The sequence below is a fragment of the Phasianus colchicus genome, chromosome 4 (genome assembly GCF_987193195.1).
Source record: "Phasianus colchicus chromosome 4, bPhaCol1.hap1.1, whole genome shotgun sequence".
NCBI classification, from domain to species: domain Eukaryota; kingdom Metazoa; phylum Chordata; class Aves; order Galliformes; family Phasianidae; genus Phasianus; species Phasianus colchicus.
Genome location: NC_143439.1, coordinates 46,283,101 through 46,310,904, shown reverse-complemented (window position 1 = coordinate 46,310,904; position 27,804 = coordinate 46,283,101). Strand labels below are relative to the sequence as shown.

The window sequence follows — 27,804 nt, the reverse complement described above, 5'->3', positions numbered from 1 at the left end:
TAAACAAACCTCATGTAAGAACTTAAAAGACTATACTAAACAGGAATTTTATGCAGATAGTTTTACTGCATTTGAAGTTACTTGGGTGCTAGGAGATTTGAAAATTAGACCACCTATGTTTATGACAAATTATGTATCTGAGAACCTGGCCTTATGATGCTGATTTTTGCTTAAATCCTAGTTGTAAAGATCTGTAAGACTGGCACCTCTGCAAATGGAGCCATACAAAGTTTTATCCAGAATATGGAGAAGTACTGTAGTCTTGACTTAGACTGTATTGATTGAGAACTATGTAATGAAGTCTTTTTAGGTCTTATATTCAAGATTTTATTGCTTTCCAGGAGGGATCTGCATCGTTGTTGCAATATTATACAATATTATAGACAATATTATAGACTGCTTAACACTTGTCTCTGTTTCATGGTATGTACAGGATGCTTGAGAAAATACTAGTGTCTAGCACAGTTTTGGTTTTTTTTTTGAAAAACGCAGCCTCCAGGTTTCATGGTAGATTTTGACATTTAATTGTTCTTGAAAAGCTGAAAACATAGGGTAATTTCTGACTTATTAAAAACTGCTGGTGTTACAGCACCCGTAAAGAGTTGCATAGTGTTCTGGATATCTACCTTTCTGCCCTTGTAGAAAAGGTAAGCTATTTTTGGCTTTGTAGCTGGGGAGGTTTGAGCAAAAACCAGTTGTATAAAGTAATGTAGCAAGTGCATTTTGTGTGAAAGATCGGTCAGGAGGTCCTAGCCAAAAATCTAAAATCACTTTGGCTCTTGCTAGTTTAAACCTCCATGAAAAAACATTTTCCACTATTTGAGAAGGACTTTAAAGTAGGGAAAATATATAGTAAAAATAATGCTGAAATATGTGCTCTACTTAATTTGCAGGGCTGTTTTACACGCTTTCCTTCATGTTCAATTTGTCCTTCAATTCTCTTAAAAATAAACAAAAAATGCCAAACCCTTCCCTCTGGTGATTTCACGGCTTTTGTTTCTTCCTCAGAGAAGATCAAGTCTGGAGTTTCTCTGACTTCATCTGAAATTGTAGGGATGATCAATTTATTTAAGAGACCTTGTAAGTACTTTGCTGGTTCTGTAGATTATGGAGCACATGGTGTCCTGTCATTCAAAAGCTCACTGTTAGTTTTTTGGTTTTTTTTTTTTTTTTTTTTGGCTTAGTCTGAAGTACTTTCATTGGGGAGCTGGCTGAGGGGATGATGTGTTGTGCTTATTGTTTTTAAGCAGGAGCTGCTGCTAATGTACGTGCTGCTTTTGTCCATTTTTTGGCAGGCATAACAAATAGCATGTGTATGCAGTGGAGTCAAATCCAAACCTCAGAGGTTATCCTGTTCTTGTAGTTTTGCAGGTAATTCCCTGTAGCATCACTGGGAACTATCTGCACTACAGTGACAAACTTGACTCCCCCATTTTCTGTTATGTCAGATGCTGTGCTTTACTTTATCTTTTAAGATGGTCCTAATTTATGAAAGTTATAAATCTATGGATTTAAATTTTGAACTTAATAGAAAAATGTGTTCATTGAGGATCATCCTATTCCTTTGCAAAGTTGTCAAAAAGGTTGCTGTTTTTAAAGCTTGCTACTATAGCTGTAATTTCAATAGTTTTTATCTGTATTAGTTGTCATATTATCATCTTCCAGTTGTACTGATATTGACTTATGCTATTTCATTTTTATTTCTTGCATTGGATTTGCAATGATTATTTGACATATTCAGAATTTGAGTTAAATGATGTAAATGGACTGAAGCAGTATTAAATCTGTATGTATGTGTAAATACCAAGCATGCTCTGAAGCAGTTGATGGTGCTGGATCAATGTGGTGTCCTTCTGTTCACCTCTTTGTTGGCTGTGTTTTGGGGGTTTTTGGTGATGGGGAGAGGGGTTGTCCAAATATTTATAATGAACAGCATTTGTTTTTGACTTGAGCCAATGGTTAACATCTTAACATGACAAAAGCTTTAGTCTGTTTTCAGGTTTTGTGTTTGTATCTGTTTCTATTCAGAAGTAAATAATATCTGTTTCCATTGGACTGCGTGATGCTCTGCATGAGCTTGCACTACTGGAAAGGTATTAAATGGGGAAAAGGAAAAATGTTTTCTACCAGGAAAAGAAAAGAGAGAGGAAGGAATGTACAATAATTTTTACTCCTTGAAAAGCTATTTGATCAGCTCTAATTATAGATTTAAACTATGAAAGAAGTAAAACATATTTTGCAATCACAATTAGGGAATTCACGTAGGATGAATAGATAAAAGTGTTTGAAATACCTGGCTAGCTCTCTGATGACATCTGTTAATAATTCACACGGCCATTTCATTTATATTTTGTTGAGAAAAACAGAGTGGGCTTGAAATATAAAGAAGCTCTTAACTTCCTTTGTGAATGAGTGGGAGTACAGTGTCGATTCAGTGCAAAGAAAAGAATTTATTTGTGTGAAGCTTTCAAACTTCTTTAGTTTTCCTTCTGATTAACATAGTCGTTTAGACCAAAGGCATTCATATACGTGTTTGTTAAAATTTCTTCCTAGTGCTTGTTCAGACAGGTTGGAATGCATGGTCTGACTACCTGTGCCCATGAGTCACGACTGAATTTCAAATTTCTTCTCTGTAGTTTGAGCAGATTCACTGCGGTCAGGAATATGACGCTCTCCTAGGTGCAGTTCTTGTCTGAGTCAATCTTGCCAAGCCTGTAGTAATTTTTACTAATTAAAAGCAACTTACACTTAATGACATGCCATTAATGAGCACCTTTTTCTTTGGTACATGAATAAATTTCTATTTCAGTAATATGCTTTATGAACTAATTAAAGATCTCTGCCCAGTGTTGTTTGGAAACTTCTTGACTTGTTCTTTATACAACAGTGAGATAAAAATCTCATTTCCATACTCCAAATATGCAGTCTCTTTATGTTTTTGATCCCACAGCAAACTGCATTTAATTCTTACTCTGGAATGCTGTTTCTCTAAATGACATGTTCTCTCTAGCCTAAAGGGTAGAGTGTATGTCCCTTTTTTAATATAGCCTAAAGCAGGAATGACCCAGCTAGTTTAGGCACTGGAGAATAACCAGAATGACTCCACAGAGGATGCTTGGGATAACCTGGAGAACAGGTACAGACAAACATTACTGGTCTGATGGCATGATCCAGGAAGGCAGGGCAGAGAAACACAGCTATTTACAGAAAGGTCATGTCCTCAGAACACATTAGCACAAAGCCCGTATCAGTCTTTGGAGGCTCTGCCCTTGTCCTTCAGCACCTTGAGGAGCTTACAACCACCTTACTTTTAACCACAGCAGACAGTTAAAAGCTAAGATGTTTTTAGTTTATTAAACAAACAAAGAAACAAAAAAAACCACAAAAAGACTCCAACCAAATAACAACAAAAATAAGTCTGCACTCTCCCTTCTTCAATTTTGAGTTCATTCTGTTAGAGTACAAGTGATGCTGCTGAATCTTCTGCATTAGTTACTCATGACTGGTGTCTTTGGAGCTTCTATTTGGGATTCCTGTCCTGCTGTGAGGTATGCATTGTGTTTTCACCCAGGCTACAAAGGGTGATGCTGTCTTTAGGAGAGTTTGCCTCATCTGAGGTTTCTGCTTCTAGTCTTTCCATTTCACTCTAAATGATTTATTTAAATAAAATTGGAACAAACACTTTGCCTTGAGGTTTAGTCAAAGTCTATGAAGAAAAATATTGAAGAAAAAGTTGTCCTGCATTGACTGGCATTAAAGTGTGTTCCTGCCTCACAGCTGGCAAGAATAATTTTTCTTTCTTCCGTATAACATGAAAAATTGAGGGGCAAAGAGTTTGGAGAAACATAAGATTGACTTGCACATTGCAAAAAGTTACCTTGTATTACTGACAGTGCTGTCATTTTGTATCTATAAATTAAATGCTTTTTTTCTCCTGGCTGTGCTTGGTGAGTGTTACTGCTCATATGGCCTTGGGACTTTCACTTTGCAGTTTAAGCAAGCGTCAAGCTTAGCATAGGCATGTATAGCATCAGTATTTTTCTGAAAATGCATTGGAAATAGGGCATTGAGGATCTGACAGCAGGCCAGCACAGAGCACTGGCATAATTATGCTCTTGGGTTAGGACTTCTTGCTGTAAATGTTAGTTTTCTCATTCTATATTTAGTGATGCAAAGCAACAACTGCTATTGTTGCCATGCTCGCATCTGACAAATCATTCAGAAACTATGGTCCTGTGCTGAAGATTTCAGGAAGTTCAGCCTGGATTTGCTTTGAGATGACTTAGAGTATCTCAGCTTCAAAATGGATAAGGCAGAGGTGCTAGTTGGGTACATTACAGAAACTCATTATTTTTATAAACTTTTTTTTTCCTCTTATTTTTGTTCTGTTAATCAACTGAGTTAATCAGTGCCTGTACCCAGAGCACTTCTGTTTCAAGCTCTTGTTCCCACATTCAAATGGCTGGAGAATACCTGGTCTGCCAGAAGGCGCCCTGTGTAAGTGATATTTTCTGGGATGATGCTGTAGCACATTGCTGCAGGTGACTGGTACACTGGGCTTTGATGACTGCTGTACCTTTTCAGAGTAGGACAGGCACTACCAGCACTGCTAGTGTGCTTCTGAAGCTTATAAATCACCCATCTGAATATTTGTCAATCTATATTCCATACTGATGTCATATCCTTTATAGACAATGCAAATTAATTTCCCTTGGCAGTAATGCCTTTAATTGCCCTCCCCAGAAAAGGAGGACCATTTGAGTACCTTCTATTTTATTTGATTCTGGGACATTTTAAATGATAAGTAAATTCCAGTCTGGGCAAGTGGCTTTGAAGAAAAGGTATTGTCTCTTTTGTCAGTGAAATTAAATTATGTTCAACTTCTGTGGCTACATTTGCTGTATCTCAGCAGTTCAGTAGTGCTAATGGTTTGTGATCTCACCACTGTGAGACAGCATGTGATAAGCATTGTTAGTCACAGTGGCAAATCCTGGCCTGGAATCAAACCAGCATGAAAATAGGAAATAGTTGGTTGGTTTTTTTTCTTTATTCTCTCTGCCTAAAGGAAGGAAAACCCAAAGGGATATTTTGTCTGGTTGCTGTAGTTTAGGGAGGAGTTGCTCATTCACTCAAATACCTTTCTATAAATAAATTATTTAAGATATTTATTAAAAATGCTTAGCTTTATAAATGCTTGAGTGTCTCTCTCTATGGCTGCTCCTCTTCTCTTCAGTTTTTTTCTTCACAAGCAATTAATTTTCTGTCATAAAATGGAATGGGTAAAGGAAGGGGAGATTTCACTGAACATCACAGTAGTAGCTGGACTGTTCTTTTTTTTTTCCATTTTGATGGTACAGATCTTATGAAGAATACATTATTGATATTTCATTTTGTAGTGTACATACAGAGACCTTATTTGGCTAACGTTTAAAATTACTACTACTTACTAGTATTTTATATTAATATAGTGACAGCAATGACCAAATAAATTTGGTTACAAAGTGCATCTATCTGAGTATTTTATGAAATCAGTGATGTTAGTTTTACAAAGAAGAAAAATATTCAGAAAGTTTTCTGTTTCTTAGATATTTGTAAAGAAGTCTGAGCTGTAAAATCGTATCAGATGTTTCTGAGGTTACTAGTCAATAAGTGTTTCAAGTGATATCCTATTTTTCTACTTTGATTTTGAAAACCAAAGGCAAACCATGACCACCTTAATCTTTCAGCTGCCTCCAAACTGCAAGAACTCTACCAAAGACATGCCAGTCAGGTACTGCTTTTGGTCTGTGCTCCAAGCTTTCCTTTCTTCCTTAATAAATAACAGGGGTATTTATGTATTTATGTTTTTTGTATATTTTATTATGACAAGATGAGGAGTTGAGTCCATTTTAAGCTCCTTCTGGCCCAACATTTGGAATTTCATGCATTCAGGACACTGCTTAGTAATAGCTGTCAGGAGCATGCTGTTGGCATTTGTGATTTTTGTGCTGACAAAATTTGGTCTACAACTTTCATGCTTTCTTCATGAAAGTTAACTTATTGTAAAGCAGTGAGGAAGAAATGCTTCTTTCTTAGTTGTGGAAAAAATGGAAGAAGAGTTTTTACTGATTCAATACAGGATTTGTACTTGGGGATGGTGAGGCAGAGAAAAAAATTTTGTATAACGTAATGCCCTGATGAAATGATCTTAATGGATACTCAGGTATAAATGACTGCTGGAGGCTGGGCAGGGGCAGCAAGGATCTGGCCACATCAGATGAGTTCTGTGCACTTTGGGCTGCACTGCAGCCTGGCTTTAGGCAGCTCACATCGCCTTTGGGTGGCTCTTGCTCTTTGCAGCTGGCCAGTAGTTCAGATTTGAATAGTTTCAAGCAGGAGTTGTCTCATTTAAAAAATGAATCTGCTGAGGAAATCCCATGTTCATTAGAATTTTTTACTAATAAGGAAACAATAAGCCAACATGTCTACTATGTCGACATCAAGTGTTTAATGCATATCAGGAAACCTTGGATAAAACCTAGAATACTGACAGGATCTTCCATGAACAGCTTTGGTTTATAAGCCTTGCCCCAGTACAATTAGATTTTCTCCCTACTGTTACGTAATGAATGAATGCTTTGTTGGTGAAGCCACTGTGGTATCTGCCTAAGTGTCTGCCTTGATCAGGAAGGAGCTGCATCTTCCTGGCCCTAAAGATGCTGCACAAAGCTGACTGATGGGGCAAGGTGGCAGAATGTCAGTGTCAGAACAGAAGGAAGAATGTGAGGCTTTCTGACCTCCAGTAGTGCTCATTGGGATTCTTAATAAAACTATGAGCACAAAAATGATACAAATGGCTGGAAAGTCTTTATAAGTAGGGAAAGGAGGAACATGGGAGTTCACAAATGGAGAGAGGTGAGACTTCTGCCAGAGTAAAGGGGCAAAGTGGAAAGGAGCAGCATCTACTTGGTTCATCTTCGTAACGTCATGTAAATACAAGCACTGCTCTTCACTGTCCTCCTTTAATATCTCTTCCTTGCTGATAATGATATGGCAATTCTTATGCAGCAGAAACTAAGTTCTTTTACCTTGAATTATATAATGTAAGAACTATACACTATACAGGTTTTACTTTTCCCGTTACTTCATTGTGTAGAGAGTAGTGTTGAAGTTGCTCTTTTCTTGGTCTGGAAGATAAAGTATATTTTATGATCTTTGTTTGAACTTTAATGGAATCCGTTATGCTGATTCATGTTTCCTTACATCTGTTTCAGCTATATATGATTTCTCTGGAAGGTACAGTCTTCGGGAGAAGGGAAATCACATTATGATCTGTTGTTTATGGAAATGTTCTTGCTTCTGCAGGTGGCAAGGGAAAGGAGATGTTTCTAGAAAGCAAGATTTGTTCTTGCTCTGTTAAGGATACTTTAGGAAGTACTACTTGTTTATATCATGTAATCCAAGAATGCCTCATCTTCTCTGTGGAATAAAGTTTGCAAGAAATAATATCTCTTGTAAGATCAGTTGATACTCTTGGAAAAACAGACAAGTATTGACAGGCTGTTTTTCCTTAGTTGTACCTATGTGTTTTAGGAAACCATTGTGGCTGCACTAGTTTGTTGCCTTATCCTTTCCAATCTTGTTTTCATTTACTGTTTCTCAAGAATCAATTTCATATTGGGTTACATTATCATATCTTAGCATGGCACTGTTGCTTACTGTCTGCTTTATGAGTGTTATGCTGTGATGCTAGATGTCTCACACAGGTGGACTTGAATTCTTTGCTGGGAAGTTATATCACTGAATCTGAATCCTAGCCCTTATCTTCAGTTCATCTTTATTTCCCTGTTAGCTTACACATTTCCTCAAGCTCTGTGGTGTTAGTGTTTGTGCATTTGGGATGTGTCCATCTATCACCCTCAGTTGTTGAGTTTTTTTATTGTTTGTTTTTCTTGTGTGTGAGTGTGCAGTGGACCAAGGGAAGATCATGGGAGTAGAAAGCATCCAGAAACCAGCTTTCTGTGTGAAATTTGATGAATGCCAACAGTTAGTGGAGCTCATATTTTAAAACATGGGACCATAGTTAAGCTGGACAGAGTCTGCCCTTGTCCTTGTTTCCAAAGAATTAGTTTCCTGTTGTTGGAGGAGTGGAGATACCTCTCCAGGGAGTGCTTCTTTTGGGTCTGCAGACAAGTACATTGCTTGCTCTCTCTCTTATCATTTAAATCTCTTTCCCCTGTAAAAGCTGCAGTTACGCTGTGTTCCACCAGCCCTTGTGTTGTGGATTCTTCCCAGTTTTTGAAAAGCATAGGAATCACCATGCATTTGGATGACACTGAAGTATAGATACAAGCTATGTGATTGGTATTGGAACCAGTACACTTTGCCAGCTGAAGTATAAAGGCTGTGCCTGATTTGCAGGCAATAAAGCCATTTCATTTGCTTTGTATTTATTGGATTTGCTTGGAGGTGATGCAGGAGGAGTGAACATTCCTCTTGGTTTGCCATCTGTCATGAGGAGCAGAGGGGCACTGGCTGCCCTTGTTACAATGCAACTGGACACTGCATGGCTTTATGCAGCTGACAAGTTATATGACAAGTTAAAGATTATTCCAGTCTGCTCAGCTACTCTTCTGGAATAAGCTGAGAAGGCAGCATCTACCGTATGTGTCATATTATTCTAGTTAGTATCCACCATTGTTTATCTGTCACCTTCACACCCTGTGAGTTTTTTTTTTTTTTTTTTGTGTGATTCAGAACTGATTTACTGGTAACTGTTTACAGTAATTTGAACAAGAGAGTCAGGCAGAGAAAAAGGTTTAATTACTGATTTCCAGTATTCTGCTGGGGCTGGATTTGCAGGATTGCTGTTTGCATGATTAAGGAGAGAAAGAAATAGGCCACATAAGCTTTCCTGGCTATTTCAGTTATTTCAGATACAAGTTAACAGCATTGGGTACTCCAACCGCCTGCCTTATCTATCCCATTTTTTCCTTTTGCAGTGTAGGTGGACAAGAAGGCTGAGCCATATTTCAGCTGTAGCATCAGACTGGAATGGCTTTTGCACAGGTTGTTATCTGCTGCACTGCAAATATTTTCATTCCTATTTTTGTAATTGTTCTACTGTTACAGGAAGGATTTTACGCTGTAGGTGATACCAACCCGTGTTTTCCTCTGTAAAGTCTGACGACAGGTTGACATACTAGACTTTGCCTTAGCATTTAGAGTTGAGTACTCCTTATGCCTGCACCACCAGGATAAGGAAGGTTGTGTGCAGCCTGTGCAGGGAAGTGTGCTTGCTGGTTTTGCAGTGACTCACAAAGCCTGAATTCAAAGTAATGTGGCTGTTGTGATGATGCTGGGTGGAGCAGGAATCAGCTAAGGGATATGTTAAATCACATGGGGACAAACAGACGTTGGCTGAATGTATAATCACATTGGCTTTCATTCATTTTGAAATGAAAGCTGTGTTGATCTGTCTTACCTGTTCAAAACTTGGAATGAATGCAGCTTGAAGCTGATGAGGCAGTGCAGTTTTATCCATGGACCTCTAGACAAGGAGGAGACAAGGATGATGTGGATATGTAACACGGTGAGAACATTTCAAAAATGCTGCAGTCAAATTGATTTATGCAGCAAATTACATTAATTACCAGCAGAACTGGGCGCTTTCAAAGAAGGCTGAGGAGGCAGGCAATGTGGGAACCATGTTAAAGCAGCTCTTTCACCCAGTCTCATGTCTGGTGCTGATGCTTCTCTCCTGCTTAATCTGCCATTTATTTTATGAGTTTTTACAGACAGTCTCTGCAGTGGGTGAAGGGCTTGGGACACCTGTGGGCTAAGGCAAAAAATCTTTCTCTTTGCCTGATTGCTTGGTACAGGCTCAGTGTAACAGCACATTTCTCTGAAGTTAGAATGGAGCAGCAGGTGGTTGATCTGGCTGGAGATGTCAGTTGGTTGGCACACAGAAAGCAGATCTCAGGAATATGGAGAAGCGAATGTATGTCACCTGGTAGTCCAGCAGTTCATCTTTCTGTCTTTCCACAGCTACTGGGACGCAGTGTTGTCGTAACAAGTTGCACAAATGCCATGAATCTTAACTCTTGAATGGATGATACCTGTGTAAAAATCTTAAAGATTTCTAAAGGAAATTTGCTGTTATGATGTATTGCATCATGATTTATTATTTAAATCTAGGTTTCCTGATTCATCCATGTTCGGGGATAGATGTGCTCAGATACACAAGGATTCTGTTACAGCTTTCCTGCTCTTTGTGTGAGTTTGTTCCCTCCCCTGGGTTCAGCTCAGGCCCTGGCACCCTGCTCTACGGAAACTACTGGTTGTTGGAGGTAGCCAGATCCCAGTGTGCTCATGCATGTTTTCTCTCACTACATACTCCATCATCATGCCTCCTGCAGCTGCAGTGAGTGTTATTTAGGTGTGGCTTTGTCATACACAGGTATAACAAAGTGGAACATAAAACCCATTGTGGTACTGAAGAATGCTGTTGCACTACAGAGATGTTTTCGTACTTCCTGGTCAAATGTTTTTACAGAAGTCTTGTATTTTAAAACCAAACTGCTGCTTCCTGCTGAGCAAAAGCTCTTAGGGAAGAGCAGAGTGTGCACATAGGCAGTGACTCTGCACACAGTCTGAGAGAAAAGCACATAGAGGGATTTAAATAGCTTACACAGCTATTTGTCACCAGTACGACACGATGCTTCTCAAACTGGATTAGGACAAGAGATTAAAAGTTGTCACAGTCCACTCACCTGAGGCTCAAAGTTGTCTTAAAACAACCTGCTGGCTTGTTTTAAGTAGATTCAGTGCAAAATTGCATACAGGTAGAGAAGAATTCAAACTTTGACAGTACAGTGCTCTAGCAGTTCCTCAGTGCAATCTAGCCCAGATAAGTTAATGTCTTGTTGGCAGTGTTTAACAAGAAACTCCTGGTGATTTTTATTTAATAAACATTGAGGGAAGAAGTCATTTGAAGCTATATTTATTTTATTCTTTTTGGGAAAAATAAAAAAATCACTTCTGGTTAACTTTTAAAATATTTTGTTCTTGTCTTCATGTCTGCTTTGTCTTTTTGCTGTGTTCTTTTAAGTTTTTAAAAAGTATCTCAAGGAAGAGATGCTTGGTTAAATTCTGTACTCTGTTACTTTGGGGGGGGGGAAAGAAATGGTCAGAAAAATATGTATTAAGTAGTTCATTAGCAAAGTAACAGAACTTTGTTCTCTTTGCTCATTTGCAAATTGGCATGCCTGTCTAGTTATGAGGCTGCAAAAGGAAAGTCCAGCACGTGATTTTCAATTTCTTTCAGTTCAAGACAGAAGATCCTGCACCTATGGTACTGGGGTAATCAAAAAGGTGCTTGTCTTTTGGTGAAAAGAACAAAATATAAGCATGGTACAAAGCCTAAAAATGAGCCCCAAAATTATGTTCTGGCCTTGCAAAATTATCCTTTTTCCCTTATTCCAATAATCAGCTGATACCTACGAGTGGATCCCTAAATCCAAGAACAGATGTTTTAATGCTCTTAGTTTTGCTTTGTCAATACTGTACGTCAGCAGGGAATTGCAGCCCAGCATTTACATTGCAAGTGCCAGGCTGCTCCGGGCTGCTGCTTTGCTCTTTGACCGTGTTCCTCCTTTGAAGACACTAACCCTGCTTGCTGGTGAGTTGTGCTGGGTGCTGCTGCCCTCAGCCCTGCCTGTGTTTGTCTTGTCATCTGCAGACAAGAAAAAAGCAGGCAAGTTCCAGCCTTTCAAGAAGTTATTTGGGAAACGGAAGAAAAGGGAGCCTGTGTCAGATTGCGAGGAAACCAAACTGAAGCCGAGCCACTCCTTTGGAAACGTCTGCAATGGTACCTTTTCCTCTGATGAAGAGCCAAACACTGGGCTGAGGTAAGTGTGTATGGGTCGGTGGAGCAGCCTATGCAAAAACAAAGCTTCTTGCCTCTGCTTTTGGGCAGTGCTTAATGGCAGACGGTTGTGTGCTGGTTGTTAGGAAGCAGGTGCACCTCTTTGAACTTGACACGTGCTGCTGCAGAAACTGAGATCTCACTTCTTGCACGCACAGTCACCTGCACAGTAACTTGCTGTGCAGGTATACAAACAAGAAATCCCAGGATTAAGAAGAAGTGAATTTGAATCCAGCTTCATGATTTAGAGTGTCTGAGTAGTAATATTATTGGCACCCCTTGCTTTTAAAATTGGGGGAAGGGAACTTTGAGCTGGTGGCCATAGAAATTTTATTGCATTCTTTTTCCTGCAAGGTGGTATTTCTGGTTCAAATTAGAAATCCATTCCTCTATGGTTTTTGCATTGTAATTAAACATATTGCTTTTATTCTGCTCCTATATGAATACAGAGTAGAAGAAGGAAGTGTGGGGAGAGAGATACCTGGTAATCAGATCCGATTCTGGTGGCAAGATGGAATAGAAAGAGAGCTTGATAATTTGCAGCAGAAATAGTGGGAGGGAGAGCATTCATAAAGTTCTCCACAGAAACTGCATGGAATTAATAAATCATCAGTCTCTAACTAGGTAGAAAAATGGCATAAAGAACAACAACAACAACAAAACTACAGGCAGACATAAAAACAAACCAATAACAACAGCAACAAAACAAAAGCAGTAGCAACAACAAAACAAGATGCACAAACTAAGTGGGTTCATGTTTCACTTTCTAACTGAGATGTTCAGTTGTTCCTGGTCAAAACCTGTTTCTTTGGAAAAAGAGAAACTGCAGTGGGCAGTGTGAGCATCTGAAAGTAGCAAAAGATCTGAGAGCATCAAGAAGCTGCACTAAATTGCCCTTCTCAAGAAATAAATGTGTATCAGAAAGATGGCCTGCACATTATTTTCAGTGGTGCAGAATCACAGTTGTGAAAATGTGATACTTAGGTATATATCCCATTTATCTAACTATCTGTAAGGAGAAATATTTTGTTTTATTCTGTAAATTCTTGGTTTCCCTGTTGGTTTCTGCAGTGCAATCTTCTATGCTTCTTTGGCCTGTCTGAACTTTTCAGTAAATCAAGTCTGAAGGTAGCTGCATTGTAGATGGGAGATTTGGCTGATTGTTGTGGCATTGCATTACTGTACGCAGGATGCCAAGTGACTGTAAGAAGTTACAGTACCCTTTTACCTCAAGAGCGAGCTAGTAATCATAGAGTCATAGAATTGTTTGAATTGGAAGGAACCCTTAAAGGTCATCTTGTCCAATTCCCCTGTAATAAACAAGGACATTTACAGCTAGATCAGGTTGCTCAGAGCCCTGTCCAACCTGACCTTGAATGTCTCCAGGGATGAAACATCTACCACCTCTCTGGGCAAACTGTTCCAGTGCTTCACTATCCTCATTATAAAATACTTTTTTTCTTATATCCAGTCTATATCTCCACCTTTTTAGTTTGAAACCATTTCCCTTTGTCCTATCACACTACAACCCTGCTTAAAGAGTCTGTCCCCTTCTTCCTTATAGTTCCTGTTAGATACTGAAAGATGCATATCAGGTCTCTCCAGAGAATTCTCTTTCCCGGGCTGAACAGCCCCAGTTCTCTCAGTCTGCCTTTGTAGGCAAGTGTTTCATCCCTTTGATTGTTTTTGTGCCCCTCTTATGGATGCGTTCCAACAGGTCTGCATCTCTCCTGTACTGAGGACTCCACATCTGGATGCAGATCTCCAGGTGAGATCTCATCAGTGCAGAGGGGCAGGATCACCTCCCTTGACCTGCTGGCCACACTTCTTTTGATGCAGCCAATATGACTGGCTTTCTGAGCTGTGAGGGCACACTGCTGACTCTTGTCCAGCTTGCTGTCCACCAGTACTCCTGGTGGTATACCAAAACTCCTTTTTGGCAGGATTGTGCTCTATCTTAACATTTCCCAGCTTGTATTGGTAGCGGTAGCTTGCTCATGTGCAAGCCTCGCACTTCGCTTTGTTAAATCTCATAAGATTCTCCTGGGTCCAGTGCTTGAGCCTGTCTCGGTCTCTATGTTTGGCATCCCATTTGTCAGACATGTCTACTACACTGCACAGCTTGTGTCATCGGCAAACTTGCTGAGGGTGCATTTGATACCACTGTCAATGTCATTGATGAAGATACTAAAGAAGATTAGTCCCAGTACTGACCCTGAGGGACACTTGTCACTGTCATATGTCACTGATCTCTATCCAGACATTGAGCCATTGACCTCTACTCTCTGGATACGATCTTGCAACCAGTTCTAATAATCAGTATAATTTCAGATGTTTGAATTAAATGCAGAAATGAGCCACTTAAGTAATCTAACAGCTATTTATAAGCCTATGCCACTAAGCACATTTTCGTACTTTTCATTATTCATATAGAAATCAACCAAATCAAATACAAGTAACTAGTAGTATAGTTATATAGCTAAGTTCTGGAGTAGTTTCTAAATTCATTTGCTTCAAGCTCTAAGAATGTGAAAAGATGGCATATTTTAAAAAGCTTAGTACAAATTCCAATTTTGCAAAAAAAGTAAAAGTTCCTTTACTTGGACTCTCTGAATGCAATATTTCAAAGGACATGACATTAAACCTGACAAGTCTTTAAGACACAAGTGTGACAACATTGGTTTTTCAGGGAAAAGTCTCTCAGGAAACATCAGTCTATTGAGTGTGCTGTCCATGAAATGGGGTCTTTTTATTTGTAAATCCCCATCCAGTTCTCCATAATCCTCATAAAACCTCAGATCACCTTCATAAAATCATCTTCATTATGAGGAAATTACCTAAAGATTGTAATTTTTTCTCTATGCTATGGAATGCTGCCTATGAAGATGTGAGAGATTTATGATCTTGTAAACAACTTTGCTTAGTATTTGCTGTAAGTTTGTCAGCATGAGCTGCTGTTAAGACTGGCCCTGAAACACCCAGCTCTTTGCCCTCATTGAGCTGTGCCAGACTGTGCAGCAGGTACTTCTCACTTAAGGAATTCAGCTTCTTTTCTGCTTATGCAGACTGCATGCGTAAGCGGTGTGATTCCTTAGAACACATTACTTCTAAGCTATTTGCTTTTCAAGCTGTATCCCTGTTGCACTTGGTCAGATAATTTGTGAGATTGTATAAATGCATTGTTTAATTTTGATTATTGCAGAAGCCAGAAGCACTCCCTTGCAATTACAACAGTCATACCACTAAAACTTCAACGTTATCTTCCTTTGAGCACCGACATCTTGCCAGGAGACCTCAATTCTAGACATGTAAACTGGATACTTGCAGAATTGAAGCAAAATCTTTGTAATATTTACCCAGTGTCTGCACTTGAAGACATACTTCATGTGGATTTAAGGCATAGGATGAATATTTTGCACATTCTCATAATTAGACTGTATAGATTAGCAAAATAAGGAGTAAACAGTTTATGGACCAGAGCTGAGGCAGGGTGCACAGCACGTTCTCAAGCTGTGTCAGTTTTATTGCTTGTGACTGGAAGTTCCCAGGAGAGCCACCCTGGGGTGGTGAACGCAGACACAGCAGCAAACAAATCAGACCACACATGCACAAAGCTGCAAGCTGCGTGAGCAGCAGGCTCCTGAAAGAAAAAGAAGTCTCCTACTTCGCCACTGCTGGCCTTTTTCAAAATAGTTTTTGGAGAGAAAATAGTATGATAAAGATTATAATTTACTTAAGAGTTATTTGACCTTTAAATTTTAATATTGCATTACTTTTGAATTTCATGTCTGAATGAGCAAAAAGTGTACAAGCACAAATTTTCAAGCAGAGAAAGGGCAGGAAGCATAAATAACAACATAGTTAAAACACTATTTCTCTAATATTTGAGAAAGAAGTCTACAGAAAGTGGAAACAAATGGTGAATTGCAGGGATGTAAAGGATAAGGAAGAGTCCTTTTCAGTTACTTACAGGTGGAAGGACTAAGCAAAGAGTTCCTTCCACTGTAAGTGAGGAGGAAATGATAGCAACAAGCGATTGTAATGAAAGCCACAATTTCAGTCCCTTTTTAACTTTCATCTTCAGTACAAAAAAAAAAAAAAGGGAAAAAACCCACATGCCCTAGCTGTATTTTTCAGTATTGTGTCTATCTTTAGTCTATGTGAACTTTGTTCCTATGAGTGCAGCTTATATTGAGTTTATGCATACGTGGGTAGGAGTGTCACAGTTTTGAAGGAACATGTTTTCCAAAGAAAACACTGTTATTTCTGGCAGGTACAGAAGGAGACCTGTATTCTTGTACTTGTTTTCACAGAAGCTAGAGGTAGCAGAGGTTTGTTGTGTGCTCATCCACCCTTTCTGTGATTGTTGCCAGATGAGCATGTACTTCAGAAAACAATGACTCTGTAAACCGTGCATTCAGCTTGGAAATTTCTGCAGGTAATTGTGGTCTTTTCTTCCTCCAGTAACAGCATATTATGTTAGGTCTAGGAAGTGACACCATTTACTCATTATACTCATCTCTTTTATCTTCATTTCAGCTTTTGAATATTTCATTTTCATTTTGCATTTCATATGAATGAGGACCAGCTCATCTGTGTCAAATATGGCCTTTGTTAACTAACTGCTGATCAATGGCATTAAGCCCCACTGTCATAGAGACTGACCTGAAAAATGAATGCGGTTATATTTTTGTCATTTCTCGGGTGACTCTTTTTATTGCTATGGTAATTTCTTGATGTGTATCTTAAAAGAATGTGTGGTGATTGGTTAAACAAGGCAAAAGATAACAATAGGAGAAACTGTTCAGTCTCTTTCTGGACTTCACATTGCTTTCTGGGCAAACCCAGTCCCTACTGTGATGGCTTGTTCTCCTTGCTGCTCACATTTCCTTGCCAGTTGCATGGGTGATACAGTTCATGTGAACAGCCTGTCTCATGTTACTTTGAGAGGGATAGTGAAAAGAGTAGGACAAGTGTTAAGGTCGTCTTTCCTTAGTGTTGACCTGAATTACCTGTACATACCAGATTTGGTGCAGATGACAGTGAGCAGGATGTGAGGATTTATATTTCTGCTCCATGCCACCCCACAGATTTCATTTTAGGTTTGATCCCAAGATACAGGAAGTCTGTTTTCAGTATCTCATTTAGATAGACTGTTAAAAAGCAGACATATCAAAATACCTGTTGGCATGCAGTCTTTCCTAAAATTTCTAGAAGTAGCCCATTTTATTTTCAAGTCTTTTTAAAATGAAGTTTTGTTTCTACTTTCAGCTCAAACTTGGAAGCCTAATACATAAACTTTTAATGTTTGTATTTATATATATATTTCTTTTCTGCATGACTATTAGAGCATTTGATCTCATGAAAGTGATTCACCAACAGCTCAGCTGTTGAGTTTCTAAATTTGAGAGTGGGGAGGAGGAAAGTCAACTACCTATAAGTTACAATTTTTGGAAAACTGCTTTGTCAAAATAGGAAGAATAAGAAAACTTTTATTTAATGTATTTTTTCCCCTTGTGAATGCCTGCCTTCATTGGGAATGCCTTAGATCAGTAGTGCTTGGTGTGCATCTGTTCCTGGAGCCTTCATATTAGCAGCATGCTGGTTGAATTAACCTTCAGTCTTAAGCAAAGTGTTGCATAGCCCTTTTAAGGCTTTTAGAAACAAAGCATGCTTGAATTTTCCTCACTTGTGTTAGCAAAAACAGATCTGTGTTGAACAAGTTTCTTATTTCTGGGTTATGAGGCATATTGTGGGAATGAAGGGATGTTCCAGGACAGAGAAAATTGTGGCAAAGAGCTTTGCTCTCACCAGTCCACTTGCATGTATTCTTCATTACGTGTGGTGGTGAAACTAGGGTTGTTCCTCCTTTTCTCTAATTTATGTTGCAGCTGAGCAGCACAAGAATAGGATCCACAACTGCTTTACGAGTGGCTATTTCTAATTTGTACTGAGTGGTAGGAAGATTGCAGGAAGCCTCCTGAAACAGTTTCAGGTGTCTTTACTGAACATAAGACATAAGTCTAACATCATGCTTAGCATTTTTCTTGGCACCTCAGCTCTTATTTTTCTCCTCCTCTGTTATTAACTACGTTAAGCCTTTCTTTGTACTTTGGAAGCTTCGTTCTCAAGTATGACTTTCTACCTCCTGTTGCAATTTTATCACTTATTAGTAATTTGCATGCCATATCTTTATTGTTTTTTTAGCCATCAGATATAAAGCTGGTTAATTATGTACACCATCATTTGTATATGATTTTGAGATCTCTTCATTACACTTCCTCATTTACTCAGTGCTCACCAACACACGTAGTGGATTCCCAGGTGAAGTGTAATATCCAGACCATTTGGAGTTCTGCTCTTTTCTCTACTTCGTGATATTTCTGTGATAGCTAGTGAGTTGTCTGCAATCCTCAAGTTACGTTACTTGCTGAATCAGTGGAAACCAGAGTGCTGCCTTTCTTTGCACTGTGAACTGACACTTGGAGGATTTGGTAAATAGTTATATAAAACTCATATGTCAAGAATTATCTTGTACTATGTCATTATCTTCCCACCAGGGAGCAGCAACAGTTGAGCTGCTTCCTGAAGAAAGACAGATTTGACACTGAGGCAATCTCACAACAGTGTAGGGGCCTTGCTGCTCAGAGTCCAGTCTCACAGTACAAGGATAGGGTAGAAAAACAAGGATTTCAGAAGGGACAGATCCAAGTCCAATCACGTGCACAGATAAGACAATATCTGGATGATAAAGCAGTCCTAGGCTGAGCAAGATCAGTCTGTAGGTCAGGGTTAGGATCAGGTCCACAGTGAGAATACCGGGCAAGCTAAGAAGCCAATCTGCTGACTGGGGTCTGGATTTAGAACTAAAACTCACATTCCAGCACTGTGTAAGAAAATAGATACAAATGCATCTCAGAATTGCAGTCCACTCTAATCTATTAAAGTATTAATGTAACTTTGGAATGAATAGATAGCATAATTTTTGTTTTTCATCTCTAGCTGCCCTGAGGACATTCACGGGAGATGAAGAGAGTTGGAATCAGATTTCTTTTTTTAAACAAATTAACTAAAGGCAAGCTATCTCTGTACCTGTCGTTTCCCTGCAGCACTGTTCTGGCAGGTGACTCTCAGATGTTTTTGAAGGGATTATAGAAAGGGTCAGTGCATGGCTAAAACACGTCTGTTCTTGCATTGCATACTTAATGAATTTTTCAGTGTTAAAAATGGCTGAATCTTAAAAAGTTGTCTGTTCCTGATTGGTTTTATAGAATTGGTTTCTATTATAAATTTAGAGGAGTGGAAGTCATGAGACTGTTTTTCATGTGGTTGTTTTTTTGAGTCTGAACATGAAAGAACAGAACAACGCCTTCTTTTCCTTTATTTTCCATTTTCTATTTCTAACTCTTTAATATCAGAGTGGGAGGAACAGTTATGAGACTCTGAAGAGGCAATTGGTGGTGTGAGATTTCTGTACGACAGTAATTCATCAGTGCAGGATTATGCAAGAGCTGAGAGCTGAGTGTTAACCTGCTGGCAAAACTTTCTCTTTTTGAGGACATCATGTTTGTCTTTGAGAGGAAAAGTAGCTCAGGAGGAAATCAGGTAAACTTAGCCTTGTATTCTGTGTAGTGTCATCCCTGTACCTACCGTGGTTTACTTACAGGTGCAGTCCCACAGTAGTATAACTGGATCAAAGTCCAGACTGCAGTTGTCAGACTCTTTCCTGCAGCTCTCTGGATGTGTGTTCACTCTCCTGCAGCTGGCACGGGTGCTCATGCCAGTCTCCTCTCAGCCAGACCAGGAAGATGTGGGTTTTATTTTTTCCAAGTTAGTTATTTACCTGAATAAGTTCCCTCAGTTGTTTCACGTGAACCATTAAGCAGGTATAAAAGAAGTGACAGGAACATGTGGGAAGGAGGATAAGGCAAGAAAGGGTAATACCTCACCCACTCATAATATGGAGTAGCTGGAGCTGATAAAAGACCCCATGCTATACAGATGCAGTGCATAGTCATGGATGACTGATGGGGATCCAAAGAACAATATTCCTGTTTGCTCTTGTTCTTATTTTTTTTTTCTGAAAAAAAAAAAAAATTATTCTTGTATTTGGGGATCTATACTGAGATGAAAGTAGAGCAAAGAAAGCTCAAAGAATTCATGGAATTTAAATTTACCTTTGCTCCAACTGTAAAAAAAAAAAAATAATAATAATTTTGAAAATTTGTGTACTGAAAGTGAAACTGGAACAGAATACTTGGGTAACAACACATCTTCAGAGATAACATCTTTAAGGGTTTGCTCTAAGTGCTGTGCATTTTGGAGTAGCACATCCATAATTCATTTAATTCAGTCAGGTTTCTAGAAGTGAGTCACATTATGATTCAGTTATTTTCAGCACAGCCTCTGAAGTGTCATTGTCAGTATTACCTGCAGAAATACTTAGCAGTTGATGCTGATGTTTTCCTAGACCTGAGCCACAACTTCAACCGTGGCTACATCTGTAACCCATTTCTCTGACACACCCTGAATCTAATCAAAGCTGTTCCTGGTGCCCATGTGCCCTTTAATTGAGGAGAGGGTTTTCTGAAACAGTCTGTAGATGTGAACCGGGAGGATTCTACTGTGTAAAGGTTTCTGAGAAAATCTTCAGCTGTAAAAATGGCAGTGGAAATAAAGGAGAATCAATTATTCCTACTGTATTATGACTTGAAAGAAATTCAGTCTTTCTAAAAGTAGAACTCAAGGAGAGTGAAAAAAGGGGTGGAAAAAGAACCTTTGTGATATAATCTGTCAGACTCAGCTGGAGAGACTTGAAAGAAACCAAATGAGTAAAATAAGTAATAGTCTGGAGATCGCCTTATATGATTTTTAAACTCACCTGTAAAAGAAACAAAGTTACTACAAAGTCTGAATATGCTCTTTCTGGTGTACTTTGGCCTAGAAAAATGTTTAAGAAGAAAAGTTAAACCATTTTTAGTGGGTATTGGACATGGGACTTTCAGAATTTCTCAGTCATGCAGTGCTGAAATGTCCAGTGTATCTGAAGCATGTTTTGAGAGGATACAGAAGAGAAAGGTCCCAGGTTAATTCACTGCAGGGTTTCATGCAAATGTTTCATGTTCTGGCCATTTTTATTTTGTTTGTTTTGGTAGGAAGTTAAAAAAACAGAAGTTTTCAAAATGCAGGTTTGTCCTCAGATCTATAAAACAAAAACAAGCAATGTTGTTTTCGTTCTTCTTCATCTTGTAGTAAGGTGGAGCCTAAAATTAAAACAGTGGGTGTATGGGAGAATATCAGAGAGATGCTGTAGATGCTCAGCATGGTACTAACCAGCCAGTGTGGCCACTTGTCAGAGATAAGGTACTGAGACTTTTCGTCTTAATGTTCCTGTCATTTCAGGTCACAAAGTTCCCAAGCTCTTTCACGTGATCTGATGTCCCAAAGGAGGCTTTCAGTGATGTTTTACTAAGTCTGATCACGCTAGTCATAAACACACTAAGATTTGGCTATATGCAAATCTGTATTGTGTATCACCAACAGGAGATTTTTTTAGATGAGCTCACAGGCAGGAGGTGAGATCTGACCACCAAGGGTTTCCTCAACAGAACAAGGAAGTGCTGTGCCCACAGTTGTGAGCCACACAGTCCACTGGCACTGACCTCAACAGTCTTTCTTCTTTTCCACTTTGGGGGTTCACATTACTGGGAACTTCCTGTAGTTGGCAGTTCCTGCTCCGGGACAGCTGAAGCTTTGGAATTTGGGCTGCTAGTGAACCCTCTTCGGTTCAGAAGTTGCAGGCTGGCTTTTCCCCACTTAGATATTAACAGATGCATTAGTAAGGTCAAGCACCTTTGGCAAACAAATGACTGGACTCTTTTGGTGCCTGAATTGCAGTCATTGCCTACTAATTAATTGTGGTGAGCAAAAGGATAGGGATAAACATGAGACATTAAATGTTACTTATACAGCAACAAAAATTCTGTGTAAAGGGAGCATCAGTGCCATGGGCACAATGAATAGCTGTGAGACAAAGCTGTGTCTGAACCATGGTATTGATAGAAGAATCTGTGAGAGATGATCCTCTTTGGAGCATAGTGTAATTGTACATCTTCAGTAGATGTCTCGGCTTAGAGGTAAAATTTGAACTGTAAATTCAGAAGTCACTGTCCTTGCCTTCTGCACTTGCTGCCATTTCACATATTCAACCAATCAATATTCAAATGAAGGAGTGGTTAGCATGGGCTGATTCGTCAAATTTTGCATATTCCCCTCGATTTTGGTCGCAGGCAAAGGTCTGTGAGTACATAGACTTTTGTATTACCTTTGTTGAATGTAATGCTGGAGCTTTTAGTTCAAACTCACCTGAATGTTTAAATTTTAAAAAAACAGCTTTCACTGAGCTTCATGTCACAACCCTCATTTTGCAAGCCAGACCTGCTGTAATTTTTGTTTCCATTTAGGGGACATTTCTGAAACTATAGTTCATAGTCTGGTGCTTGGATGGCTAAGGAAGGTAGCTTTCTGTCAAAGCCACACCGTTCTACCACAGCTCTGTGTACAGGCTGAGTCATGATGATTCAGTACAGAACCCCTTTTGGAAGAGAGTTTAAAAATATTCTTTTATGGTTTCTCTAATAGAAGGTTTCTAAAAGAAGGCATATTACCCTTGGCAGCCAAAGGCAATCAAGTTGAGGCTTCTATTTTAAAAAAATCTAGAATAGTATATAGCATCAGTTAAATGCTCCCCCTCTTTGATGGCTAAAAATGCTATGGAATATCAAACAACTCTTTGCTTGATTGCATGCTAATTTGTTTCAAATGAAGCATGTTGTTCAAATAGTAATCTTGGTTTAAAAAAAATAGTTTTCCAGTTTTTCTGTGCTTAAACGCAAAGTGGGCTGATACAGTGAGCTCTGTGCATGTGCATCCCAAAAGCTTGGATGATATATTTAATGAACACACATATATTCTATATATAAAAAAGAGAGAAGTTGTGGGAGGCTATTTTCCCATTATTTTCAGGCAACCTGTACAAAATCTTGTAATAAACGTCACAAATACCTTATGCAAAGGCTACTCTGCAAGTAATGCCTCCTATTTTATTATCTTGGTCTGTGAGGTGGATGTTGGTGATATGACAGTAGAGGTTGATCCTTCCCGCCAATATTCAGTTACATTCTGTTGCTGTGTGACAGATGGCAGCAGAGGGGCAGTCTGACAAAATGGCGTCTGACCTGCATGTGAAGGAAAGGTATGTCACTGAATTCCTCCACATGGAAAACAGTGGCACCCAGTAACATTCACTGGTACTTGCCAAACATTTATGGAGAGCAGGCAGTGGATGTGAGCACAGTGAGGAGGTGGGTGGTGCGTTTCAGTGGTGGTGGTGGTGACAGTGGGTCACCTTTGCTGGCGCTGATTTTTACAAGTGAGGTGAGCAGGATCTTGTTTGTGGCTGGTGAAAATAGATAGCCTTGGTGATGACTGTGTTGTAAAATGGTATTTTGTAGCTGAGAATTTGCTCTATCAAGGAGTTTTATTGTTTTCTTTGTATCAATTGTATTTTCTATGGAAATAAATAGGAGGCATTACTTTCAGAGCATCTTACATAATCAGTCTTAATTTAACCTTTTATAGCATCTCTACTTGTGAGAAAATATTATGATTATTATTTAAAAAAATGATGACCATATCCTAGGGGACAGAACGCAAATTAACAAGTTGAATACATCCCATAATACATGAATAGGACTATGTTGTGTGCTATTAAACCAGCACATTTTTAGAGGGAGAAAAAGAGAGTATATGGTTTTTCTTAAGTATATGAGGGTTTAATTTTTTTTGTTTGTCTTTTTACTTATCTCTCTCTCTAGAAGGATCTGCCTTCCTTGCTTTTGCTATTTGTTTATATTGTTCTCTACTACATCTAGAAGGTTATGTTGGTTAGATTGGTGTAAAAAAGTTGTTAGGTGGTTTTGTTTTTTTTCCCAAAGTTTGTAAGTTTGCTGAAGCTGTAAATGGATTCAGTAGAGTTGAAAACAGGTTATTAAACTGAAAGGTTTAGGAACTCTCACAAACGCTTGGTTTTAATTCTCAGTTCTCCTGAAGAACCTTTTGGTTTAATCTCTTTCCCGTTGGTTTACAGCAGGCATGTAAGGTTGTCCCTGATGCACTCCCTACCTTTGCAACTGTGTCAAGTTTAACAATAACATATGGGCGTCTCTCTCTGTTTGTTGCTAATAAAACACACGTGGCATGGTCTGACATCCTTCATATCAGTTTAATAACATTTTATTGTCAGTGTGATTATACTCAAGGTGATAGAAATGGTTAAGTAATGAGTGTGACAAGGTTGTTCTTTAAAAGTAGACTAGTATGGTGTATTACCTCTGTCTGTGTTAGTCCTACCTTTACTTTGGACCTCCTGTCTTTCTTTTTGAACAACTTCTGGCTAAGCATGAAAGCAGGCTTTTTAAGTATGCAGTCTGGTGATGTATGCATCATCATCATCTATTCTGTATCCCAAAAGTAGCGTTTAGATCTGAGGCTTCTAAGGAAAATTGATTTAACCTTTCAGCATTTCTATTAAAAACCTTCCTACTTTATATCCTCCAAAGGAGGGAAACTGTATGAGAAGGAATCATCAGCCTTTTGGTAACAGAGATTTGGATACCTCTCTTCTGAGAATGGTCAAAGCTTTCATATAGAGGACAGATGGGAGCAAAAATCTATGCAGCAACAGAGTTATGATATGAAGAGATGCTCTCATAAATTAATTGCTGTACTTTTTAACTGTTTTCCAGGTCTTCCCATTATTCTATGGGCAGTCGAGCTTTTTCCCATGACAGTATTTTTATACCTGATGGGAGAACAGAAAGTGAACAGGCCATCCAAGCAATGTCACAGGAGAACGTTTTAGGAAAAGTCAAAACTCTTCAGGTAAGAAATTGCAAGTGGGAAAAATATTTAAAATGTGGTGGAAAATGGTTTCTGCAGCTCCAGAATATATTAAGCATGAATAAAGGTGATTTGCTTTCTGGGCCTGGGGGCTGTTTCTCAGCTGTGTGAATTATCTGGCCGAAAGCTGTGTTAACAGTTTGGATAGTTTGCAGGAGGTCTGGGTTTTGGTCTTGAAAGGTGCAGCGGTGATGTTGCAAGCATGAAACTGCATGGGTGTCTGCATCTTGTGGAATTCATATGAATTGAACTCGTGGGATTGACATCTCCTGATCCTTATGCTTTTGTTGCAGATGTGGTGGGGAAAAAAAAATGGGGCTCAGGGTTGACAGCAAATGGCCTACAGAGTGAAAATTCTTTACAAAGCTCATTTCAGTATCATTTTGTACTTATTACATTTCTTTTGCAATCTTTTTCTCTCTGTTCTTTGGGCAGTGCTTACAAAAGGCAGATATGTGTAACTCTCCACAATAAGAAGTACATCAGTAATTACATAGCCAATTCAGTTGGATATTTGCTTTGAAAGAGCTTTACATGAACCTGCTCTCCCTTCCTTTCCAGAATTGTATCCCATTCCTGCTCTACCTAAGTTTTTGCTTTACTTTTTGTGTATCTGTAGAATTCAAAGCTTATGCTTATCTCTGTGCTTATCTGGACCTTGAAAGAGCTGTTCTTCAGAAGCATATATCAGTTTATTGCTGAGAATTGCTGGCATGTTCTGTCCAATGCTGGTAAATTTTTAATGCTGTGTAGGTGCCACTACCCTGTAGATGACTAGTAAAATACCAGTGATTTCTTTTACCTCCAAACTGCTAACTGGAGTTCAGCTTTTCCGGTGAGTGAAATAACAAGCAAAATTTCAGGATGTAATTGTTCCTTTTTTTCCTGTACAGTGCTGTCAGCAAACATAGCACCTGAATGGCATTGACTGTGCTGACTACAGATAAACTTTGAAGTAGAAGCCATGCTAGGACAGCTCCAATTTCTCTGTGCTGTTTTTTCAGCTTAAATTTCCCTGTGTCATTTAGTTTTAATGCATTCTACTTGCTAGGCTAGAAGTCATGTTTAAAATGATTACTGGCTCTGGGCAAAGATGTGGGGTAGTTGGACCTCACTTGCAGAATGCTTTAGTGTCCTTTGTATGCAAAGCCCACTGATTTCAGCAGGGAGCTGTGCTCTCCTTGCCTGTTGTACCTTGTCCTGGCTTCAGTATGTTAGCTTGTCTCTTAATACCTTTTCTTTTTGAACTTTTGCCCCTTCTATATCTGAACACCCTACAGTTTCCCATGAAAATGATTGCCTTCAATATTGTGAATGCCCTTCCCTGGAAGTATTCAAGGCCTGGTTGGAAGACAGAACCTAATCTAGTAGATGGCAACCTTTGTCAAAGCAGAGGTGTTGGAACTAGACTTTGAGATCTTTAAGGCCCTTTCCAGCACAAGCCATTCTGTGTCTCTATGATTAAACGTAGAGAGACGCTCAAAATTAAGAGTTACTGTATTTACTAACAGCCATCTTCATTAAGCAAACTCAAGAAACTTAAAATAAAAATAGTCATTCTTGAAAGGTACAGCAAGAATATCTAGTGATATACAGATTTGTTCATTTGAATTTTCCATAAGCTTTTGTTTTTGGTGGTTACTGACATGTATTTTAGGGAGAGTGTTGTTTTGGCTGCCTCATTACAAAAGTGTGCTTGTTTTATTTAAAGACAAAAGACAGGTGGTTCGTTCTTAGCATTTTAACATAGCTGCAGCCCAGCCTGTAACAGCATCCCTGATTCAGCTTTTCCTGTTCTACTGGTGATGGTGACATCCAGAGCAACCCATTCAAACAGAAAGAAAATGGATAAAAAATTGTAAATGACATTTTAAACTATTTGCATCTTTTTGCAGATATTACACATCCGTACAAATGTCTATGGATTTTTTTCATAACCCAAAATGAAGGTTCCTTATAATGAACTTGGGGCTACCTCTCACCTCTGCAAAACTTGCTGTCCAGGACATGACTGTCCCCATTACCATAGCCATGATTTCCACAGCTGTTTCCTGAGTTTTAGGACAAGATCATGCCAAAAATCTCATTGCACATTTTTAGGTGGACCTTAGAATTGGATCCAAGGTCTGACCAGTTATTCAGACTACCATTCCTTTCTGAAGGTTTTATGCAGTTATCACTTTGCAGTCCTTCCTTTTTTCTGATGTAGTATTCAAAAAGGTTAATTTTCTTTGCTGCGTGATTTTTCAGTCACAGAAAACACTGATACCCTTTCTCCAATATCAGAACTTCTTATTTGTGTTGAAATCCCTTTCTGCAAGCTCAGTCCCACTGGGAATGTCTGTACTATTTTGAGCTGTAGAATCATCTAGGTTGGAAAATACCTTCAAGATCATCAAATTCAGCCATCAAACTGACCTTCCAAGTCCCATCACTAAGCTGTATTCCTTAATGCCAAGTCCACATATCTCTTAAATACCTCCTGGAATGGGAACTCCACCAATTCTCTGAGCAGCCCATTACAACACTTGACAAGAGCAAGATCAAGGTAGAGCAAGAAGTCAGTCATCTCTTCTAAAACACCTCCAGTTTCTGCTTGCATGGCAAGGTGCTTCTTAGCATGGGAGTAATGCTAGAATTCAGAGCTCTGTGCTGACTCTGAACTTACTGTGCTCCAAGTGGAGACGGAAACCTCTGCAGATTTTAACAATCCTCAGGAAATTGTGGGTGATGACACAGTAAACATTCATGCAGAACTTAAATCTTTGTTGAAAAAGACATTGTGCTGACAAGCCCAACTGATAATATTATAGGAAGGGATTTGAAATCAGGGTAGTGACACAAGCAATTTAATACTGATGATGCTGGATCTCATTCCACTGACCACCAAAGTGTTTCCCATTCTCACCTGGCATTTCATCTGCCTTTGGAATGTTGAT

The 27,804-nt window shown here is 39.0% G+C and overlaps 1 protein-coding gene across 4 annotated transcripts in view; it reads left to right on the top strand.

The window, feature by feature from the left end:
• Positions 1-27,804, top strand: part of CRACD (capping protein inhibiting regulator of actin dynamics) — a 110,190-nt gene that overhangs the window by 62,996 nt on the left and 19,390 nt on the right. For 3 of the 4 annotated variants that reach the window (XM_090139405.1, XM_090139407.1, XM_090139406.1), the window contains exons 3-5: positions 1,009-1,080; positions 11,720-11,888; positions 24,712-24,847. In XM_090139405.1, coding sequence (XP_089995531.1) covers positions 1,056-1,080; positions 11,720-11,888; positions 24,712-24,847 — 330 coding nt within the window. In that variant the 5' untranslated portion in view covers positions 1,009-1,055. The remainder of the gene's footprint in view (positions 1-1,008; positions 1,081-11,719; positions 11,889-24,711; positions 24,848-27,804) is intronic. The other variant, XM_031588613.2, reaches the window with a different exon arrangement.